Genomic DNA, 22,752 nt, shown 5'->3' on the forward strand with positions numbered 1-22,752 from the left:
CTCTCTCTCTCTCTCTCTCTCTCTCTCTCTCTCTCTCTCTCTCTCTTTCTCTCTCTCTCTCTCTCTCTCTCTTTCTCTTTCTCTCTTCCCCCCCCCCGCCCCCTGCCTCTGTTGATTTCTGTAGGTTTATTCCTGAGCCTTGGTCACCCTGCAGCACCACTTGTGGCCCAGGTATCCAAGTACGAGAGGTCAAGTGTCGAGTCCTGCTTACATTCACTCAGACAGAAACAGAGCTGCCGGAGGAAGAGTGTGAAAGCCCTAAGCCTTCTACAGAACGGCCTTGTCTACTTGAAGCATGTGATGAAGTCCCTCCTGCACGTGGGCTCGTTTTCTCTCGGCATGAAAAGGACAATGAAACGATTTATGATTGGGAGTATGTTGGTTTTACTCCTTGCTCAGCTACATGTTTGGGAGGTATTTGACACTTTTCTTCTTCTGTGGTGCTTATTTCTTGGGTAGACAAAGCCGTATGAAAAATTACTTGGTGCAGTGGATAGAGCTCTGGCCTTGAAGTCAGGAGGACATGAGTTCAAATCCAGTCTCAGACACATGACACTTACTAGCTCTGTGGCCCTGGGCAAGTCACTTATCCCCGATTGCCTCACCAAAAAAAAGCAACAACAACAAAGAAATTACTTGGTGTAAATCAGAATGGGATTGAAAGAAGTCCTGCCAATGACCTAAGAGATAATTAGTAAAATACTCTGCCTGTTAAATCTCTTACTCACGGGAGGTAATACAGAGAGAAGGAGATGCCTGTGTTCTCTCAGCCTAACAGTGTGGTCAGCAGGAGTAGGTAGTTCCTTTGGGGGGAGGAGGAAAGGAAATGTGGAAAGGGGCAAAGCCCCTTTGACTCTGCCCTTTAGTAACTTTGTGAGCTTGGTAAGTGGTATCACCTCTCTGCACCAAAATTTCTTCCTTTGTAAAATGAGAGAGTTGACTAGGGACCACCTTAGGAAAAATGTGAGAGGAGCAAAGGTGGGTTTTGCAGCCTGAGAAGAAAGCCCATCTTAGAGAGTGAAAGGACCCTATAGATTACCAGTAGTCCAGCCCTTGATTTTATAGATTCCTTGAAGGGTTTTATTGAATGCAGCAAAGCCTGCTTCTTTGTAATACATTTTAACCTAGTACTACAAGGTCATCCTCAAAAGATTAACTTTGTTCTTCATTGATTTGAATTTTGAGCAGTATGTAAGAGTTTTATACCCTGACTTCTGAAAAGCAGAGGGCTTCCATCTGAAAAAGGTTGGCAGTTATAATAAAAAGCCATGCTGAGAGAAATGCGATTTTCCACTCTTAACATTCATGGATTGAAGTCATGTTTCCCATGGAGAAGAAATAACGAAGATAAATTAAGAATTTTAAAAAATCAACCCCATTGTCTGGCATTCCTGACATTTTGTTTTAACCTATAAGCTTGTACATCCATTACATAAGTACATCCCAGAAAAACTGTCAGTGGGTAAATTATTTAGTCTTTTCAACGTTGACACATTCAGAAGTTTGAGTAAATCTTCTCTCATGTTAGTTTGGTAACCACAAGTTAACTTTTCTCTCTACTGATCTTATACTATGATTAAGGAACCAGACCCATTCTGTTTTCAGCTTCCAGAGCACATAAATCAGGGGAGTCAAATCTGTATCTTGCAGGATGCCTACAGCTCTCAGCTGAATTTCATCTGGCCTGTGGCAAAACCTGTGTGGCAATTTTTTAAAATTAGGAGTCTATTAAACTCTTCCTCCTTACATTCAAAACCTATTTTGGCATCTGTTTGCCAGTTATAATTGTAAAATGCAACACCTTTTAGCAGAAGTATCTTAAAATTTTAATAAGTAAAGGACGTTACTCCTTCAAGGAAGACTTTATTCTCTTCAACTGAGCTATTATTCATGTATTATTCATGTGTCATTGGTCTACCCATCTCCTATTTCTCATTTAGAGAAATAGCAGATAGGCGGACCAATGACACATTAGTGTCTTCAGAAGGAAGGTAAATGGTAGTGTTCTCTAAATGTCAACTATTGTTATTAACATTAAGAAAATAATTATTCAGAGACCTTTCTGTTACTAAGTAGATTCTTGATGAGGGATTTTTGGAAAAACAAGGACAAGAATTGCATAGAATGAGCATGTGAGGATTGGAAGCAGCGTGAGTGCAGAGGCTACCCTCACCCATGAAATCATGGTTCCATCTAAGTATCAAAATGTTACACAAATGTTATAATAAATAGTCATTCATAACACAATTAAATTTACCATACCAGTAGGAGAAGGAAGGCTAAAGAGATAGACACTATTGTAAAACAAAATCTCAGGGATGCCAGACGCTTCTAGGAAAGGGAATTGTCACAAAATGAAAGTATTCAGAAAATTTGAAAGGTAGAATTCAAAAATTCCATAATTCGGGGCAGATAGGTGGTGCCATGGATAGAGCACTGGCCCTGGAGTCAGGAGGACCTGAGTTCAAATCCAGCCTCAGATACATGACACTCACTAGCTGTGTGACTTCGGGCAAATCGCTTAACTCCAATTGCCTCACCAAAAAAAAAAATTCTGTAATTCACCAGAGGTCTATAAATTATTTAAAAACATCTCTATGATGATACCACTGTTTAACTCCATTCTGTTTAAACAAATTTTAAGTTTTTTAATAAGGCAAAAACCATATGCCCAACAAACAGGTTGTCAAAAACTGTTCCATGAAGGACAGAGTATAATTAAATAACCATTTTCCATGAAAAGTAATTGATTGATTATTTAAGCAAGCTTACAACTTTATTTCAACACTGATGTACATCATTTCCTTGTACGTTATTTTCTCATCAATGTACACCATTTTCTCATTTTTCGTGGAAAAGTATTGCTTTTAGCTGATGAATCTGTGTCTACAGTAAATGGCATGGAGAAGTTCAATCCTTCAGTAACCAGTGTCTGAAATAATGTCTCCACAAGCCATTTAATTCAACAAAAAATGCCTACTGTGTGTAACATGCTGTGTGAGGAGCTAGGGATGTGAAGATGAATAAGAAAGAGTGCCTGGCCTCAAGGAGTTTGGGGAATAAGAGAGGGAAAGAAAGCTCTGTAACATAAATTATTTTATTACATGTTTTATTAGAAACTTAACATTGAACACCAAAAGAACTAAACTTGCCTAGGAACTTTGCACCATTTAGTGCAAATAATGAATTGTATGAAGTGATGACATGTATTTAAATTTAAACTATTCATAGTTATAATATAAATTATGATAATTGGATGCAACCCAATTGTTTCTGCTTTTTTTCTCTTTGCATCATTTTATATAGATATTTCCAGATTTCTCTTCATTCCTAAGACTTGTAGGTCTTAATTGCATTATTGCATTTCATCAATGTACTAAATTTATTTAACTATTCCCTACAACGGCAAATTCTTAAAAGGGTTAATGTTCTCACTGACCAGACATTGGAAAATTAGATTGCACCTATAATCCCATAGATCCATAGATCTTGATGAGATCTTAAACATAACTATTTACTTAGCTATGAAGAAAAATAACATCATAAACATTCCTATATCAAAATAAATAAAATAATATACATTACAATCCACATATATACCTGGGCCACACTCTCCAATGCACTCAGTATCTGTGGTGGAGTAGACACATACTGCAGAACCTGGCAAGGAAGCAGATGAAGGACAAAATCCCATTTGCTTGGGATTACTCACATATGGAGTGTAGGCTTTGATGTCATTGATCCATTAAAGAATATCTGCACTAAACAAAACGGCTTCTGTTAACTGCTTGTCTTTTGATCCTGGACAGATCTTCTCACACTTTTTTCTGCTATACTCTAATGTGACACTTATAATTTCTTTCTGCTTACAATCACCCTTCAAAGGGCAGTTAGAAACCATCACCCTTTAATGCGAAGAAACAGCAGTTCATTTTAAGCCAGAGAAGTGCACGGCTTGTCAGCCTAGCTATCTGGTCTATAAGAACCAACCCAGCCAGCTAGTCCTCACCCAAATGCAGTGCTGACCAGTCAAAACGGGGCTCACAGCAAACAACTTAAATTTACTCTGGACAAGGAAAACCATCACTAGCCAGCTCTTTCTATAGAGCAGCTGAAGTACCTCTTTTTCCTTTTTCTTCATTTCCTTCTCAGACCAGAGGGGACAGGAAAGGACAATGTGTACTTCTGGGGATCTTCACCAGTTAGAAATCACATAGCTGAAATCTAAAAGTTGTCCATTTTTGCTGTTGATCTCTTCAAACTGCTCCAACAAACTGGCTTTACAACCCTCAGCTATTTCTTCCTTTCTTCACCTCTTGGGTTCCTTTCTTCCATTTTCTGCCTCAGCCTCCTACTTCTTATCCCTCCTGTACCCCTATATCTTTCAGTGGATTAAATCAAAGTCTCCTGGCTCTTGGTAACTCAGCTTCTGCCAGATTTCTTCTTTGAAATCAGTAGTCCTTTTAAAATCACATCTAAGTCTCTCCATATACTTATATTAGTGATTTTTGAAGTTTTGTCTTCTTAAGAGGCATCTAAGTAGAGTTAGTGGATAGAACCCCGGAACTAGAATTTGTGAAAAACCTGAGTTCAAATCCTGCTTCAAATGTTCATCAGCTGTGTAAACCTGGACAAATTACTTAACTGCTGCCTCAATTTCTTCTTCTGTAAAATAGTGATAATAATAACACTGAACCTCCAAGAATTGTCAGGCTAAAATTAGATAACATATATAAAATACTTTGCAAGTCTTAAAATGTCATAAAACTATTAGCTGTTATTATTATAATAAAACAGTTCTATGCAAATAAGCTGAGGGACCATAATATTCTACAAAACATTGTCTCGAGGGTGTAGTTGAGTTCAGATGTCTACCATTATTCTGTAGGTAGTATGTGAATGTGAATGATCCTAGAATGGGCATTGCATGGCTGAGACAAGTTCTTTCCTTAGTCTGCTACTTTGACAGAATATCACTTTTCACTCTTTTTATTGTCCCCTTCCACTCTGTCTTTGACACAACTGTCACACTCACAAACACAGGTCTGATATATCGACATGTCTACTCAAAAATCTTTGATGCTTGTTGTATGAAGGATAAAATCTTAAACCCTCAGCCTAATCTTTAAAGCCCTCCATAATCTGTCTCCTCCCCACCTGCCCAGTAAACTTTCCTCCCCTCATACATTCTCTTTTCTGTTCTATTCAAACTGGATTGCTATCTTGTGCCTGCACACTGCATTCCACCTCCTGCATCTGCTCCTTGCATAAGTGGCCCCCTGTGTTTAGAATGTACCTCTTCCTCTTAGGGACCCTACAGAGTGTCCCCTCCTGCATAGGAAAAAGCCTCTGTCTCAGCTTAGGTGTCCTTACCTCACCTCACGTAAGTTCCCTCAGCTAATAAGTACCCATCCAGACAATAGGCGTAGCCTCTTTAGGAGTCTGGGATCTATGCCACATGGACTGGCTCGTGGACCTGGCTAGGGCATGTTGTAGAAACTGCTCCATCACCCCCTTCTCCAAGATTGCCTTGGCCCTAGACATCTCCTTGCAGCCATTTCCTGACTGAGTCCTCTAGGGCCCTGACCATTTCACATTCTGTTTCGCTGGGGGCTGCTGTGTTCTCCTAAGACCAACTTTTCCATAGGAAGTTTCTTCCCTTCACCTGAAACTTATCAAGGACAGCCTTTTCCATCTTCTGGTAGAGTATGGGGATCTCTACACTACCTTAGGAGCAGAGCTCTACACCTATGTGGAGGCCCATTGCCAGGTAATTTATAAATTCCTAAGGAAGGAGAAGGACTTGGCCCTGAGATCCTTCTTTCCTTTACATTCCTATAACACTTCATCTGGATCACTTCTATTAAAATACCTTGTATTTTTATTCGTATTTGCAAATGTCTCATCACCTCTCCTGTATTTTAGGGAGAAGACTGCTTCATCCTCCCTTTGTATCCTGTTTGGCACCTAATAGAGTACCCACCATTTAACTGGTATTTCTACTTGTAGAATAAATTAATAATATTTTTTTTAAAAACTCTCCTGTTATATGAGATAGCATGCATTAGGATAAGCAAATTTAGAGCTAGAAGGAACATTAAAAATTATTTAGTCCAGCACCCTCATTTTACAGATGAGAAAACTGAGGCTCCAAAAGGCCAAGTGACTTGGCAAGGATCACATGCATAGCAAGTAGCAGAACCAATATTTGAAATCCCATGATTTTGTACTATACTCTGTATTGTCACCTTTATTTTTTAACAAATTCAGAAATTAAAGCCCTGGGAGTTTAAATGAAATACTTAAGATTACCATGATTACACCTATAAAATTATAGATGGAATTCTATTTTATTCAGCGTCCAGCTATCATTTTATCTTTCAGTTGTAGAAAAATCTGAATAAGACATCATTCATCCTTACAGATCCTACCAAACTTGTAAAAATTATTGGGTCCGTTTAGGGAGAGGAGTGATATCCACTTATGTCCCTTATTCTTATTCATTCCCTTCTGCCCTAAGAACTCAAGTGGTACACTGCTCTGGAAATCAGAAGACTTGGGTTCCAAATGGCCATTGACTGTAGACAAATTACTTAATCTCAGTGCTCCTAAGCTGCTTCTTCTATAAAATGAGAATAACAAGGCTTGGATTGGTCAGTTTATATGGTTGTTGTGAGGCAAGGGTTTTGTAAATTATAAAGTACTATTTAGATATGGTCTATTATTAGTTTAATTATTGGTTTTTTATAGACTATCTAGGCCCACAGTTGAATTCTAGGTCATGGCTCTTGTTAGGCCAGAACACACACACACACACACACACTCTCAGCCCTTCGCAGACCTAGTCAAAACAATTTTACAATAGAGCCTTCCTAAAATAAACCACTTGGCTTATGGTACCTACTGATGCTAATGAGAATTCTGGCATCCAGGATGTTGTACATCCTGTCTGAATGTTAAACACATTACATACAAGGACATTTAATATGTTTGAAACAACATGATTATGTCAGGTGTCAGACTAATGGAAGATTGTAGCCTGATTTTGAAGGATCCCAGATATTGATGGCAATTTTATTTTTGGTTTGTAGTGAGAATGTCCAAAAAATTACAAGAATCTCATAGAGGCTTCATGGGGCGTAGAGGTAATGCACGCATTCAAAGTAGTGCACCTGCACTAATGAGCATCATGGAGAGCAAGTGTACCTAGGTTTAATCCAGGCATTCACATTTGGACAGGAGGCAATTAGTGATAGTAATACAAAGACTAGAGAAAAAGGCATTGTGGTTTTGTGGAAGGAACAGTGGGTCTCAAGTCAGAAAATATGGGTCCAAATCCCAGATTTATTACTTTGTTACCCAAATGACTTTGTACCACTTGAAAATTAAGCCTTAGTTTCCATATCCTTTGAAATGAAGGGGTTAGACTAACTCTCTAATGTTTCCAGTGCTAAATTCTAAGATCCTGTATGGTCAGGTATTGTCCACACTGGTCACTTTAGAGAAAAGTGAAAATACTAATAATACTTAAACGTTCACTAAGATACTTCAAAATAGGAAGAAAAGATGCCATAACAGAATGATCCTAGACTTAAAGTTGGGAGACTTTCCTGCAAATTCTGGCTCTATTACTTACTCACTGTGTGACCTTGAGCAAATTACTTAACCCCTCTGGGCTCCATTTTCCTCATCTCTAAAATGAGGGGGTTGAACTGGATGATGGGCTCAGGTCACTTCCAGTTCTGAAATTCTGTGTTTCTGGGCTTGAATGAATGAATATTCATGACTGAATAAATGAATGAAAAACAATTTATTAAGAGCCTACTATGTGCACAAGATTGTGCTAAATACTGAGAATACAAGTAGAAAAGCAGGGACAGTCTCTGCCCTCAAGGAGCTCACCTGAATTGGGGAGACAACCTACACAGGAGATTTCAACTGCAAGTCAGATGGAAACACCCCATGGTCCTTACCTTAGGATACAGTGGTGAAGCAAATTGTAATCTCTTCTTTAATGCCATTCCCACTAATAGAAACATCCATTTCTAAGATTGAACCAAGCACCAAGAATCTCGATGGCAAAAATTTTCTTTAGTATCTGCAGCTGCTGAGGGGGTGAGGCGTCAGCAGTTGCCAGGGACATCTCCACCAGTATTGATGGCTATGGGGGTTAGGAGAGGGGTGGAGAGGACTACCATTCCCATGGCTCTTGAGTTTACCTGTCTGTCAATGGCAGTTGTTCAGTGGTTGGTGCTGGTGGTGGCAAGGAAGGGGACCCATGATGGCAACAGGGGCTGGACTGTAAAGCAGAGTTGGTGATCTGAGGAATGTTACTATTTCCCCACCAGAGGCAGCTGGTGGCAAAGTGCTTGTCCTGTTGTTAGGAGGACCTGAGTTCAAATCTGACCTCAGACACTGGTGACCTGAACTAGTTACTTAACCTTTGCCTCAGTTTCCTCATCTGTAAAATAGGGGGAATAATAGCACCTACCTTACAGATTTGTTGTGAGAATCAAATGATATAACATTTGTTTTTTTAAAAAAATAACTTTAATGTAGTGCCTGGCATATAGTAGGTGATTCTTTATACATGCTTACTCCTTTTTTTTCCCTCTCCTTCCCTCCTTTCCCTTTCCCTACTATTCCTAGTGGCCTTGGGCTCACAGTCATGTCTCCACTAGAGAAGGAAGGTAGTCTTCAAGGTGGTGGCAGTGGCTTAAACTTCTGGCACATACCACCTCTTTCTTCTCCCTCAGGATGCCTTGGCACTTCAGTTAGACTAGCTCACCTGACCTTTGAGTGTAAGTTGGTCAGTATACTCTGGGAACAAATGCTCCCTTCTTCACTGTAGTTGTTTCCATGGATAATGGTTTTGGGTACTGGGATAGAAACAAGACTGGTAGGAGAGGAAGAAGGGGATATTCTCATTCCCCAGACTCTTGGGCTTGGTGGAAGTTGGTCATTAGCATCATCAGCCTGAGAAATCATTTTCTCTGCCCCAAATGAACTGTTGTGTTAATAATCTACAGTAGTTGTTGAGTCAACCATAACCAAAAGTTTTAAGTTCATGGTTATGAGGTTTATATGAGGTTTATAAAGTTCCAAATGTCATGATCTTTAACTCAGTCAGCAAATATTTATTAAGTCCTGACTCTACTCCAGTCATTATGCTAAGCACTGGGGATCCAAAGAAGGTCAGAAATCACAGTTCTGTCCTCAAAGAGCTTTGCTTCTAATAGGGGAGATAACAAGATATATAAAGAGTAAATTCTTAGATGTCAAAATGAGAAAATGTCATGGCTAGAAAGAGAGGTCCAATAAAGTCCCAAGCAGGCCCACCTGGTAAGCTAGGTCATCAGCAGAGCTGCTAGGAGCAAAAGTGTTGGGGCAAAGCAGGAAACAGATGAAGCTGCCCTGCCCATTACATTATTGGAGAGGAGACTCAACCTGCCCACTGAGTACACAATGAAAGAAAAAGCCCCTTGGGAGCTGCTTTCTACAGTGGTGAAACTAGAATCATTTTTTTCTCACCAGTATTTTAAAGATACTGTAAAAAGTTGATCCATCCAGGACTCTTTACTGGTGTTGATTCAGATTGCTTGTCCTTTCCCATTGGTATTCTGAGTGTTACTTTCTATCTATCAGGGACAGCTAGGTTGTGCAATGACTAGAGCACTGGGCCTGGAGTCAGGAAGACTTGAGTTCAAATCTGGCCTCTGACACTTACTAACTGTGTGACTCTGGGCAAGTCACTTAATCTCTGTCTTAGTTTCCACACCTGTGTTTGGGATAATGATAGCACCTACTTCCCTGGATGATTGTGAAAAATAAATGAGATAATATTTGTAGTGTTTAGTACAGTGCCTGCCATATAATGGTGCTCTATAAATGTTACATTAGATTTGAGAATCATTCAGAGCCTTAGCTCTGGAGGGAACTTTTGCCACAACTCTCTGGATGTGTCTTCCTGGATGGTTTTTCACTGGGGTGTGGGCCAGCTTGTCTATCCCACAGGCCAGATTATCCCCAGGTCTTTTTGTGGATAAAAGAGATAATGAAAATGCTCTAGTTGAACATTTTCTGAATGGCTGTATCTGTTAGCTTGAAGGAAATACCAGGGACTGTCTTGAGCTGACTGATGTCCTGAGGCAGAGACAGTGATAAAATGTGTGCTTTAACCTCCATTAAGAGACATTGGTGAAGTGTTTCCTGAGGTTTCCTCAGGAAAAAGAGTAATGAGTGGAAACACAAGTACTTAATTCAGCTAATTCAGCTGAGAGCTAAGAAAAAATCAGAGCAAGAAAATTGAAGGTATGATAACAATGCCTTCAAGTCAGACTACTAAGAGTCTATTTACTCTAAGTTTATACACAGTTCTAACAAGCTTGATTAGTCCCACAGAAGATTTGAAGCAGATGATTAGAATGGAGGAGAAGAGGTACTATCAGCAGACCCACTGACAAATACAGAGATGTTACAGGTGTCACTTGAACAAGGGAGGACACACACACACACACACACACACACACACACACACACGAAAGAATATAATGGCAAATAGTCTTGTATAGTGTGGTATAATGGAATTTTTTTTTTTTGTCAGAAGGCCAGGATTCAAAACCTGGCTTTGCAACCTCTATGACCTTTTCAAATAATTTACCCTTTTCAGGCTTCAGTTTCTTCATCTGTAAGATGAGTGTTTACTAAATGACCTTCTAAGAGCTCTTTACTTCTAAATCTGTGAACCTAAGACCTCAGTAATTCCTGAGGTTGTCCCTATTTAAGCCTAGGATAATACCTCATATTCATAGTAATCAAGTAATGGTTAAATTATGGCCAGTATAGCCTGTGTAAAAAGTAAGGAAAGTATATAATACCATTTTAAAAAACTGTGTATAATAATAATTTTTAATGTTAGCTAACTAGAGACCTTAACTGGACAGAGTATTAATTCCCTAAGAGTTCTGGATGGATGAGGTTTAATTATATATTTAAGGAATTTTAGTTGCAAATCAAAATATACATAAATATATGTATATGTGTGCATATAGACATATACATGCATACATACACATATAAGCTTTTGCATAAGAAAATAAATGTAACTGTCTAGGGAAGGAGTATTTATAGCCTTTGCAAATGACTAGGGAAAATTTTATATTTCAAAACAGGAAGCAGAGTTAGTGTGTTGTGACAATATTTATTCTTGTGTATCAGGTTGATCAGTTTTTATTAAACGTTTATAATTAACTGGCATTAAATTTAGCACTATATTGCTATCATTAAGCCTATAAAATTGCTGATGAATGCAGCAAGGGCATTACAGAGAAGTAAGAGGAAAGAGTTGGCCTTTGTAAACAAATATTATATATATATAATTATCTCCCTTTTATAACCATTACTTCATTGGAAAATTGCTGGGCTGAAACATAACAAGTATTTATTTTAAAAATCCACCACATCATAAAAAAGGGATCATGACTCTTTCATGTGAAATTGAATATATTTTTATATTTCAAAATGTCTTCTTACTCTTAAAGGTTTTACCCAACAGTTTCCAACAATTTTGTTGTAATTCCCATGTTTAAAATTTTTATCTTTTTCATTCATTCAATTCATTCATTCTCCAAGCATTTCTCATTTACCTACTATGTGCCAACCACTGTGCAAAGTACTGAGGTACCTCAAACAAAAACAAAAATGAAACAGTTCTTGCCTTTAAAGGAACTTCCAGTCCACTGAGAGAGAAACATTTACAGTGATAAGTAAATATGCATATATGTGTATCTGTATATCTATAGAGACATGTGTATGTATCTATACCTACATATATATACCTATATATTTATCTATGTAAATAAATATATATGTACATATATGCACATACATATATTCATATATTTACATATATATACAAAATTTTCTGAGGTGGAAAGCACTAGTAACCTGGGGAAGTCACACTTGAGCTGAACTTTCAAAGAAGTTAGGAATTCTGTGAGGTAGAATTGAGGAACAAGTACATTCACAGCATAAGAGAGAGCCCGTGTAAAGGCACAGAGAAAGATGGCAGGTGGAATGTTAAGTTTGGGAAACAACAAATTTTGTCTAAAACATTGAGTGAAGGAGAATTATGTACAATTGTCCTCAAAGGTAGGCTAAAATCTGATTAGAAAGGACTCTAAATGTCAGGTGGAAGAGCTTGTACTTTATATTAAAGGTAAGAGGGAGCCACTAGAGTGTTATCCACTCTCTGAAATGCTTTAGACCTTCCCTTTAAGAATATTCAATTGGTAGTTGTTTGGAGGTTGGATTTGAAAGAGTAGAGATTGAAAGTGGAAACTAATTAGGAAACTATAGCAATATTCCAGGATAGAGACTAAGAGGACCTAAATGAGTTAGCCATGCAAGTGGAGAGAAGAGGTTAATGGGAATGCCGTTGTAAAGATAAAATTAAAAGCACTTGGAAATGGATTGGTTATGGAGTTTGAGGGAAAGGGATGAATGGACAGTGACTTAGAGGTTGTGAACCCAAGTGACTTATGGTGGTACCAAATGAGGGGTAATTTTGGGAGAAAAAAGTAATTAGTCCTGTTTTGAGTATGCTGAGTTTGAGATGCCTCTTTGTCGTAGAGATAGAAATGTCAGAGATTCCGTTTGAGACATAGCTCAGGAAAAAGACTACACAAAAGTGTTTGTGTGGAGGCACACCCACTCTCCTTTGCAGCGGAGGGACTGTAAGCATGGAACACAGCATTATACAGACTTCTTCCATGTTTTGATTAGTTTCAGTAAATTACTTAGTTTTTTCTTTTTCTTTTTCTTTTTTTTTTTTTTACTCTTTGTCCTAATGGATAGTTCTGGGAGAGGAAGGAGGATATATTGAGCCTAACACTATAAAAAAAATTTTTTTAAGTACTCAGTTGCTTCATGGAAATAACTCTGAGAAAGGTTAATTCAGCAGAAAGCAAGTTCTGGAAGGCTGTACCAAAGTGGAAAGACTAAGAGTACACAACATCAGCAACAAGCTGAATTTATTGAAGTTCAAGACCCCAATGTACAGAGAGATTCACCATCAAGTTAGCTGCTGGGAGGTGAATTCTTTGGCCAAAGTGCCCTGAAAGTGATAGAGAAAATAAAAAGTTGTTTTATGCAGGTCCACATATAGCACATCCTTTCTACTTCCACAGTGAAGGCAGAACATTGGTAAAAGGAGAAGAGAGTGCTAAAAATCACATAATTGTGTACTGTCTACAAATATAAAAATAACTACTGATTCTCAATATGTGAGTCCTCTGTACAATGAACACCGAGTATCCACTGATACTCATGGCTATGAGTATCTGCTAATAACATGATTAGAAAAACTGAACCATATCCCTATTGATATAAAGGAAACCAAGAATCATAAAGTTGTAGCCAAATAGGAAGTTGGCTGATAGGTTCTCCCCAAGAGAAGCTAAGAAAGAAGTTTATTAAATTAGATTCATTATGTGCAGCCAACAGCAACAAGAAGCATTCTTTCATGGGACACTTGATCATTTCTCTTTGCAGTGGTTATTTTAAGTATTGAGAAACATAGTTAAGATAATTGCAGCACATGTTCCAACACCTGTTGCAGAGGATAAATATGTAGGGAAAAACCTATTTCTGTAACTTGATGAGATCCTCCAAATTAAGTCAATATTTACCCTGATACCTAGTGACTTCAGTGTGAAGGTAGACACAGGGGAGGATGCTGGAAGACTATGTTGGAAAATATGGCTCCAGATCAAAGATTGAAAGAGGCCACAGGCTTCTAGACTGCTCAGAAACCTCACATTTGTAGATCACAAATACTGTCTTCAAAGAGAGAGTTCAAGGTGCCAGAAGTGGCGGGAACACTAAACAATATCATAAAAACTGAAATGGATTGTATCTTGACAGGAATTAGCTAGTTATGTATGATGTGGGAATCATTTTCTTGTTGCTATGTAGTCAGACATACTTAAAGAAAATAAACACTAAATTAAAACAAAAGATAAAGATGAGAAGACATTGTGTGATTTCAGTGGCTTCAACTCAACATATTTCAACAATTTGTTTACTCTGAGAGATGTGTACCAAAGTAAATATTTTAACTCTCTCACTAATTTTAGAAGAGTTTAACTGATAGAAAATAACCTCCACAATGAAGAGGTCAAAAGACCCTAGAAATTACCTCAGCCAGTAAATACTTCTGAATCTCTTTGATAAGCAGAGAGACATGAAAGCCAAAACATCACTTTAGAGTATATATTGAGTAAAATAGTATAGAAATGAACTATTTAAAAATATGAAACACATCACTTCACCAAAATAGAAAAAGCAGATAAGTACCTAAGAACTACCTAAGCCAGATTATGCTGAAAGCATTCACAGATGAAAATCAAAGGAAAACAACAAATAGATATGGAATGGAACAGATTAATTGGCATTTTTAAGACTATGTTATCCTTAGCAATAAATGTGAAGCCTTTAGATTTTATCTCTACCTGCTTGGTATTGGATGTGCTATATGTGGACCTTAAAATACTAAATGTTGAGTTGAAAATAGAAAGTGCAGATGAACTGCATGAAATACACGCAAAATAAATTAATGCTGATGGAAACACAATTTAAAAGGTGTTTAAGATCAATTTTTCAATATATTTCGAAAAGATGAGGGTTGCAAAAGAGTAAAATAGATTATGGATGGTGCCATTACCATCTTTTAGCAGTGGGAGGGTGGTGTGGTGATCAGCTGCTTGCCTCTCACCTTGGTATTAACTCATTGTCCAGATGTGCTTCCTGATATAAACTCTCCTTCTCTGCACTAGGAAGTAGCATCAAAGGATTTAAAAATTCTCTTTATCCTTTTATGAGTGACAAGCCCCCAGTCAGAGACAGCGCTTCTAGAAAAACACTCCAGTGTATTTGTGTCTTTTCTCTGGGGATGTATCCTCTTCAGTTGCTTCCTCCCACCTGTGTTTCTAATAAGTACACCAAGAGTAGCAAAGACCTGTGGTTACCATGGTTCATAGATAGAATAAATGTCTAAAACAAAGAAAGCCTTTCTTTGTTCAATGGGAAAGGTTTTAGTCTTCCATGAGAGAGTTTAAGGGGAGAATGGAGATACAGGATTACCATCTTTGGGTTTATAATCTGTTAAGCAACAGAGCATTTTTCTCAATACTTTGTGTGCCCAGGTGATCCAAGCAGCATTGTTCCCAAACTCTAAATCAATAATCTTGTGAAGTGTCCTATGTTGTAGATGTAATAACTTTTCCCTTACTAATCAGACTCAGATTTGAGTCATCTTATATGTTCTTTTGACACATCTTGTGCCACATTTACTTTAAGTTCAGCCACCTAAATAGATACAGTTGCTAAGAGGGGATAAATTGAACACCCCTCATACACGGCCAAAATAATAATAACTACCATTTATATAGTGCTATGAGGTTTGCACAGTATGTTACAAACATTATCTCATTCTATTCTCACAACCATCTTAGGAGGTCAGTGCTATTATTATCCCCATTTCACAGGAGAAGAAACCAAGGCAAACAAAGATTAAGTGATTTTCCCACAGTCCCGCAGCTAGTAAACATCACAGGTGGAATTTGAACTCAGGTCTTTCTGACTCCAGGACCAGTACTCCATCCATTGTGTCACCTAGCTGCTTCAATGAGCTGTAGTCTAATGGCAAGAGGAACATCTGAGTGAGGACAAATATAAGTCATAGAGAGAGTCGTGGAGAAGTCTCCAAGAATGGACTTAGGGCCTTCTGGATTCCAAGTTTCATTTCTAGGGCCTCAAATTATAATTCTAACACTGATGAAAAGTATCTTAAGAATAAGTTGGTTCTTTGCAGATGATTTGATGGTATACTTAGAGAATTCTAGAGAATCTAGTAAAAATTACTTGAAATAACAAATTTAGCAAAGTTGCAGGATGTAAAATAAACCCACTTAAATCATCAGTATTTCTATATATTACTAAAAAAGCCCACCAGCAAGAGAGAGAAAGAGAAATTCCATTAAAAATTACTGTAGACATTATAAAATATTTGGGAGTCTACCTGCCAAAACAAACCCAGGAACTATATGAACATGATTACAAAACACTTTTCACACAAATGAAGTCAGATCTAAATAATTGAAAAATATCAGTTGTTCATGGGTAGGCTGGGCTAATATAGTAAATGCACAGTTTGACTACCCTTTGGGCATAGTTCTAAATTGCTCTCCAGAATAGTTGGATTAGTTAACAACTCTACCAACAATGAATTAGTGTTCCAATTTTCCCACATCTTCTCCAATATTTATCATTTTCCTGTTTCATGATGGTAGTATTTGCTTTGATTCAGCAATATTACTTCTAGGGGTATATCCCAAAGAGATCATAAAAACTGGAAAAGAACCCACATGTACAAAAATATTTGTAGCAGCTCTTTTTGTGGTGGCAAAAAATTGGAAATTGAGGGGATGTCCATCAATTGAGGAATGGCTGAACAAGTTGTGGTATGTGAATGTAATAGAATACTATTGTACTATAAGAAATGATGAGCAGGTAGACTTCAGAAAAATTTGGAAAGACTCATATGAACTGATGCAGAGTGAAATGAGCAGAACCAGGAGAACACTGTACACAGTAACAGCCACATTGTGTGATGACTGACTTTGATAGACTTATCTCTTCTCACCAAGTCAAGGATATAAAACAACTCCAAAAGACTAAATGATGGAAAATATTGTCCACATGCAGAGAAAGAACCTAGGAGTCAGAATGCAGGTGGAAGCATACTATTTGATCTCCTTATCTTTTGTTGTTTTGTTTTGTTTCTTCTTTCCTTAAAATCTTATGGAAGTGAATGTTGAAAACTAAAAATAAATTACAAAAAAAAATCTCAGGAACTAAAAAAAAAAAAGAATGAGGTGGTAATTGTGTAATATGGGGGACCCAATAAACCATGTAGATAGATTGCTACTCTGGAACTTTGACCTTTGAGAATTCTGGAAACTGTGCCAGTCAGTGAATGAGTCCCCTAAATACTGGTTGGAGTCTCTTCATCTGTAAAATCGGGCATAATAACAGTACCTATCTCGAAGGGTTGTTGTAAGGATCAAATGAAATAATTGTAAAGCACTTAGCATAGTGCCTGGCATGTAGTAAGAGATACATAAATGTTAGCTATTACTTGTGACTGGACATTGTACTTTTCAAAGCATCTATACAAATAGGGATCAAAGTCATTGGATGTAGAAATAAAAGGGACTTTAGAGATCACTGGATGCCTAGTACATGTTATTGTTGTTCAGTCACTTTTCAGTCGTGTCTGACTCTTCATGACCCCATTTGGGGTTTTCTTGGCAAAGATACTGGAGTGGTTTGCCATTTCCTTCTCCAGCTCATTTTACAGATGAGAAAAGCAAGACAAAGGGGGTTAAGTGCCTTGCCCAGGGTCACGTAGCTAGTAAGTGGCTAAAGTCAGATTTGAACTCAGGAAGAGGAGTCTTACTGACTCCACGCCTGGCATTCTATCTACTTCACCACCTAGCTGACATATGCATAAATATACATACACACATACATACATACTTACATACATACAAATTGGACATACAACATTTGTATCTGGAAATATACATGCGTGTAACTATATATGTATGTATGTGTATGTATATAATGAACACATATGTATACATAGACACGCATATGTATGCATGTATATATAAAAGCTAGTTAGTTATACACACACATATATATATATATGCTAGTATAGAGTTGCATATTTTCAGATACAAAGGTTGCATTGTTCAGTTTGTCCTAGGTGTAGCAAGCCCCACTAATTGGGACTACCTGGAAGCAAACTCTTTCCTGGATTGCAAAAGAATTTAATTATAGAAATACAACAAAAGGCAATTTACTTACTAGGGTGTCTCAGCAACTGCTGCTGCTGGCTCTCTCCTCTGCAGCCAGAAGATTTAAGCTTTAGGCAATACTCAGAGGGGCCAGTGCTTCTTGTAGATGGAGGAAAGGGTCATGATAGTGAAGCAGCAAGTTCAGACCTACCCATGGGTTGGGTACATCACTGATGTTCCAAGTATGCAAATACACAGAACAGGGATTAATAGTTCTACTGTACCTGCTCCGGGGTTTCAGCAGGGAAATCTTAGCTCCCAGAAGGTAAGCAAGGTAGTGAGGGCAAAGGCCTGGAGTTGGGACATGGAGCATCTTTTGTGAAGAACAGCTAGTAGACCTGGACCCCAGAGGGCCAGGAGAAGAGTAATGTGTAAAAATGAAAAATGTTCCCCTTTCTTCACAGTGTCCTCACCTTAAGGCTGTACCCACTTGGTGCAGAGGAAAGCCCCAGTGAAGCTAACCCCTGTGGAATGGCTGTGGGGCACCCACCCCAGGTGTCACCATTTCAACTAGAGACATGGATGCATGCCACTGGCAGCTTCTTTGCTGTAGCAGCCTGGCTCTACCCAAGACAGAAGACTTCTAGGGTCCCTTTGAGTGGCCTAGCATTCTTCATCTTAGGTAGAATGATGACTAGAACACTGGCTCTGGAGTCAGAAGGATTGGAGTTCAAATCCAACCTCAGACACTTACTAACTGTATCACCACAGGCAAGTCACTTAACCTTGTTGGCCTCAGTTTCCTCGTCTATAAAATGAACTGGAGAAGGAAATGGCAAACCACAACAGTTTCTTTGCCAAGAAAACCCCAGATGAGGTTTTACAAAGAGTTGGACACAACTGAAAAACTACTGAACATCAATCTTCACATTCACACAGTTGACTGGAGGAATATAGAGAATGTGAAATTCTGATGTGCCAATTGTTCATTACAGAAATTAATTTCACTTGATAGAACAAATCTTAGCCTTAAATGCCCTCTTGCAACTAGGTATCTCCTCTTGATATATTAAGATTATACAGGATTCCATGATGGATAGTCATGATGATAACTCTTTCCAACAATCCTGTAGGTACAAAAGTCAAGTGAAGCATCAACATGAGACACGCTCACCATGGATATTTACCACTTTCATAGAAGATGCTCTGACCAAAATCATTGGATCACAGAGGAGTTTCCTCTTGATAGAATTTTTCAACTGCTTCTGTTTGCAACTGATACATGGCAATTGAGTTGATCTCTGTCACACTACAGGATGTTCTAAGTGAGATCTATGCTCACCCAAGAGAGACAGACTTAATTTTCTGTTATAAGCCTTATTTATATTTATATTCATATTCATATTTTCTCCCAACTGGAAGACTAGCCTATTTCCACATGAAGGTGGACCCCAGGGTTGAATCTGAATTGGACCAATATTCTAATGAAATTTATAAATCATAAAGCTCTGTATAAATCTGACATAATGAATGTGAGCTAACTTAGTAAATTGAGAGACAGAGAGAGAGCACACATCCTCACACTAGAAACAAAGGAGATGAAGAAATCCTTATTTGAGTTGCTTAACTTCCTTGGGCCTCAATTTCCTTATCTGTAAAGTGATGGAGTTGGACCAGTTGACCTCTTTGGTTCCTTTCAGCTCTCTAACTATGATCCTATGAACATACTGCCTCATTATGACATGCAGCCATACAGTCTGTATCAATTAGATTTGTTTACAGGCAATAGAGATGGATAAACAGTGAGATGGGCCCAGGATTAAATAGAGATAGAGATTAGGATGGATCCCAAACTCTATTTGGACTTCTCTGATGAAATTTCTCTCAGCTTTAAGACTATCTTCATTGCCTTGTCCTTTTATTCACTATTTAAATATTTCTATGCCCTTAATTAATCTACTCTGGTTTATTTTAATAACTTAAGCATAGTAGGCATGAAACTATGTTTTTTTAGTTTATATGTTATTGTGTCATAACTCCTATTTAACCCATTTTCTATCTTTGAATGATAAACTCTACTCACTTCTATTTCTTTTAAATATCCCCAAAGAACCTAGTATATGCCAACCATACATACATCCTGTAGACAGCTTTACATGTTACTGTTTTACTGTTCAGTAAGTTGAGAGCAGAAGTTTACTATTTCCACAGCTTTTCTTTGCCAGCCAAAATATAGTCATTAGATCTGGGAAATACTGTTTTATTTTCTCTTTACTCTAGTCTATAATTTACTTCTTATGTTTTAAGCCAGGATTTAAATTCCATTCATTCAGTTTTTTTACCTCAGATGAAAAGTATGTTTATAAAAGTTCATTTTAAAGTCAGGAGAAGCTAATGGAGTGAAACTCTGAATAATAATTAAAATTATAACAATATGTAATTTATAATTAAATTTTAATGGAGCATAATTTAAATTTATAAATGTAGTATGTTCCACACTTCATAGTATTTGTACTAATGAACTGTTTTCCCAACCTCTTTGTGCATAAGTCTGACCCAACTCAAATACCACTTTCTTCATTAGACCTTTATTCATGCTTCCACTTGGAAATTTTCTTTCCTTCCTTAGACCCAACATTGCACTTGTACTAGTCTCATATACTAGATATGCTCATTTTGCATTATAGTTATTTACATGTATATTCTATCATCTCATTCTGGATCAGAAGTTCTTAATTATTTTTGTGTTGTGAACCTCTTTGGAAATCTGGTGAATTCTATAAATCTTTTCTCAGAAAAATGCATAAATAAATAAATTTAAATGCATAAAATAAAATAAGTAGGATTAGAAAGTAAATCAATTAATTAAAATATAGTTATCAAAATAAAAAAATTAAGTTCATGGATTCCACATTAAGAAGCCCTGATCTAGTTGGTGAGCTGTGTGATTGCAAATTCAGTGTATTATTTTTAGTATTCCCCAGAGCCTAACAGAGAGTAGGCACTTAATAAATATTGTCTTTCATTGAAATTTTTTCACTACCAAGCAGATACAGAAATGCGGCTTCATATTGCTCTATTAAGTTGTTTAATTGATAAGAATTTATCCTCAGGTGTGTTTAGTTTTCAATCTCTTGTATAATTTCATTTTTTTTCACAGCAAGTTACTTTATCTCATTTGTGGTTTGGGCAATTTTTTTTTAACTAGGCAAACAAGAAGCCATAGCTCAGTGTCTACACATCCAGACCCAGCAAGCTGTCAACGACACCCTGTGTGACAAGGCCCATCGTCCCCCCGTGATGACTCAGGGTTGCAACACTGATCCCTGTCCTCCAAGGTATGTGTAGGACCTGGTACTCCTGGGACTCATATGCCTGGGCCTTTAATCTTTTGCTGTCATCAGCACTCAAAAGCTTCTGAAAGCAGAAGTAACAGAGCTGGGGTTTGGGTGCCTGCATACAAAAGCCAGGATACAGTCATGCTGAGAAAGCCAAGCCAGGCTGACTGTTGTAGTCTCTAGTCTAGGCTTTCGCGCTTCCTGCTTGCCTTATTGACTCCTAGAACTGATTGAAAGGTGTGGTGAACACACAAGGTCAGCTCTTTGTACTGCATACACAGAGCTACGCAGGACATGAAGTACTTGTTATACCTGGTTTCTGTTTGCCCCTATAGCAGATAGAGATAAACAGGGCAGATCTGAGATAAAATCATAAAGCCGATGAAATTTATTTCCCTTCTCCCTTTCTGCTCCTCCCCTCCACCCTTCTAGGGTACATCTTCTTTCCTTCAGCCGTCTTAGGTTCCCTCTATTTTCCTTTTCTCTAACCCCATATCCCTATTAAAACAGGAACAACTCTGATGCTATAATTTTTAATCTGAAACAGTTTTGTACACTTACTGACTCTCCTGTTGTAAACACAGTAAATGGCTATCTCTACTGCTGTAGAAAGTTTAGGTATCATTGGACAGATAGGGAAAGCATTTCTTTGGGCAATGGACCTTTCTTCTGACCCTAAAATTATAATCTCTGCCTAAGCCTAATCCTAAGGATAGCCTACCTCAGTGAATTTAGGGAGCATGAATAGTGGTGAGAATTGGGTAAGAAGGGAAGGTAGGAAGGGTTCCCTCACTCCATCCCATCATTAAATTATCATTCCCAGTCACATACTCTCTGTGTTCTCAGAGAAACCAAGAATTCTCTTTCCTAAACTAAACTACAAAGAAGCTCAGAAAATGCCTTCATTTAGTTGTGTGGTAAGGGGTGAAGCCTTTTATCAGCATTCTTTCTGGTGGTATGTATGCTGAGGAGAAGGGACTCCCTAATACCCTTAATAAATCCATTGAGAATCTAACCATCACCCCTACCTCCCCTGAAGATGATGGTATACACCTGTCACTCCTTTCTTACTCAGCTCCATGGCATCCTCAATATCTGATACCCTAATACTGGATCCCTAGATGGCATAGTGTATATGATGCCCAACTTGAAGGAGGGAAGACTTGAGATTGAATCCTGACTCAGGCTCTTGCTAGCTATGTAACCCTGAGCAAGTCACTTAACTTTTCTTAGCCTGCTTCAGTTTGCTCATCTTTAAAATGTGAAGAATAATAACATTTAACCTCACAGGGTTATAAGAATCAAGTGAGATAACAGTGTAAAGCACTTCGTGAGCTTTAAAGTGATATCTAAATGCTAGTTATTATTGTCATTATTACTTCCTCACTGCCCAAGGAAGGCTGAAGTCAATCCGCAGCTTGGAGAAAAATGTACAATAATCCTGGAAAAGTAGACTAGAATCAGATTGTGAAGAGCTTTGCATTAAAAACAGAGAAGTTTGTATTTTATCTTAGAGGGAGTAGGGAATCACTGAAACTTCTTAGGCAGGGAAG

At 37.9% G+C, this 22,752-nt stretch overlaps 1 protein-coding gene across 4 annotated transcripts in view; it reads left to right on the plus strand.

Annotated features, from left to right (window-relative positions):
* ADAMTSL3 (ADAMTS like 3) overlaps window positions 1-22,752 on the plus strand; it is a 578,319-nt gene that overhangs the window by 451,339 nt on the left and 104,228 nt on the right. For all 4 annotated transcript variants that reach the window (XM_027851959.1, XM_027851956.1, XM_027851957.1 and 1 more), the window contains exons 16-17: window positions 125-414; window positions 21,070-21,199. In XM_027851959.1, the coding sequence (XP_027707760.1) occupies window positions 125-414; window positions 21,070-21,199 (420 nt within the window). The remainder of the gene's footprint in view (window positions 1-124; window positions 415-21,069; window positions 21,200-22,752) is intronic.

The sequence above is a fragment of the Vombatus ursinus genome, unplaced genomic scaffold (genome assembly GCF_900497805.2).
Source record: "Vombatus ursinus unplaced genomic scaffold, bare-nosed wombat genome assembly UNPS02009205.1, whole genome shotgun sequence".
NCBI classification, from domain to species: Eukaryota; Metazoa; Chordata; class Mammalia; order Diprotodontia; family Vombatidae; genus Vombatus; species Vombatus ursinus.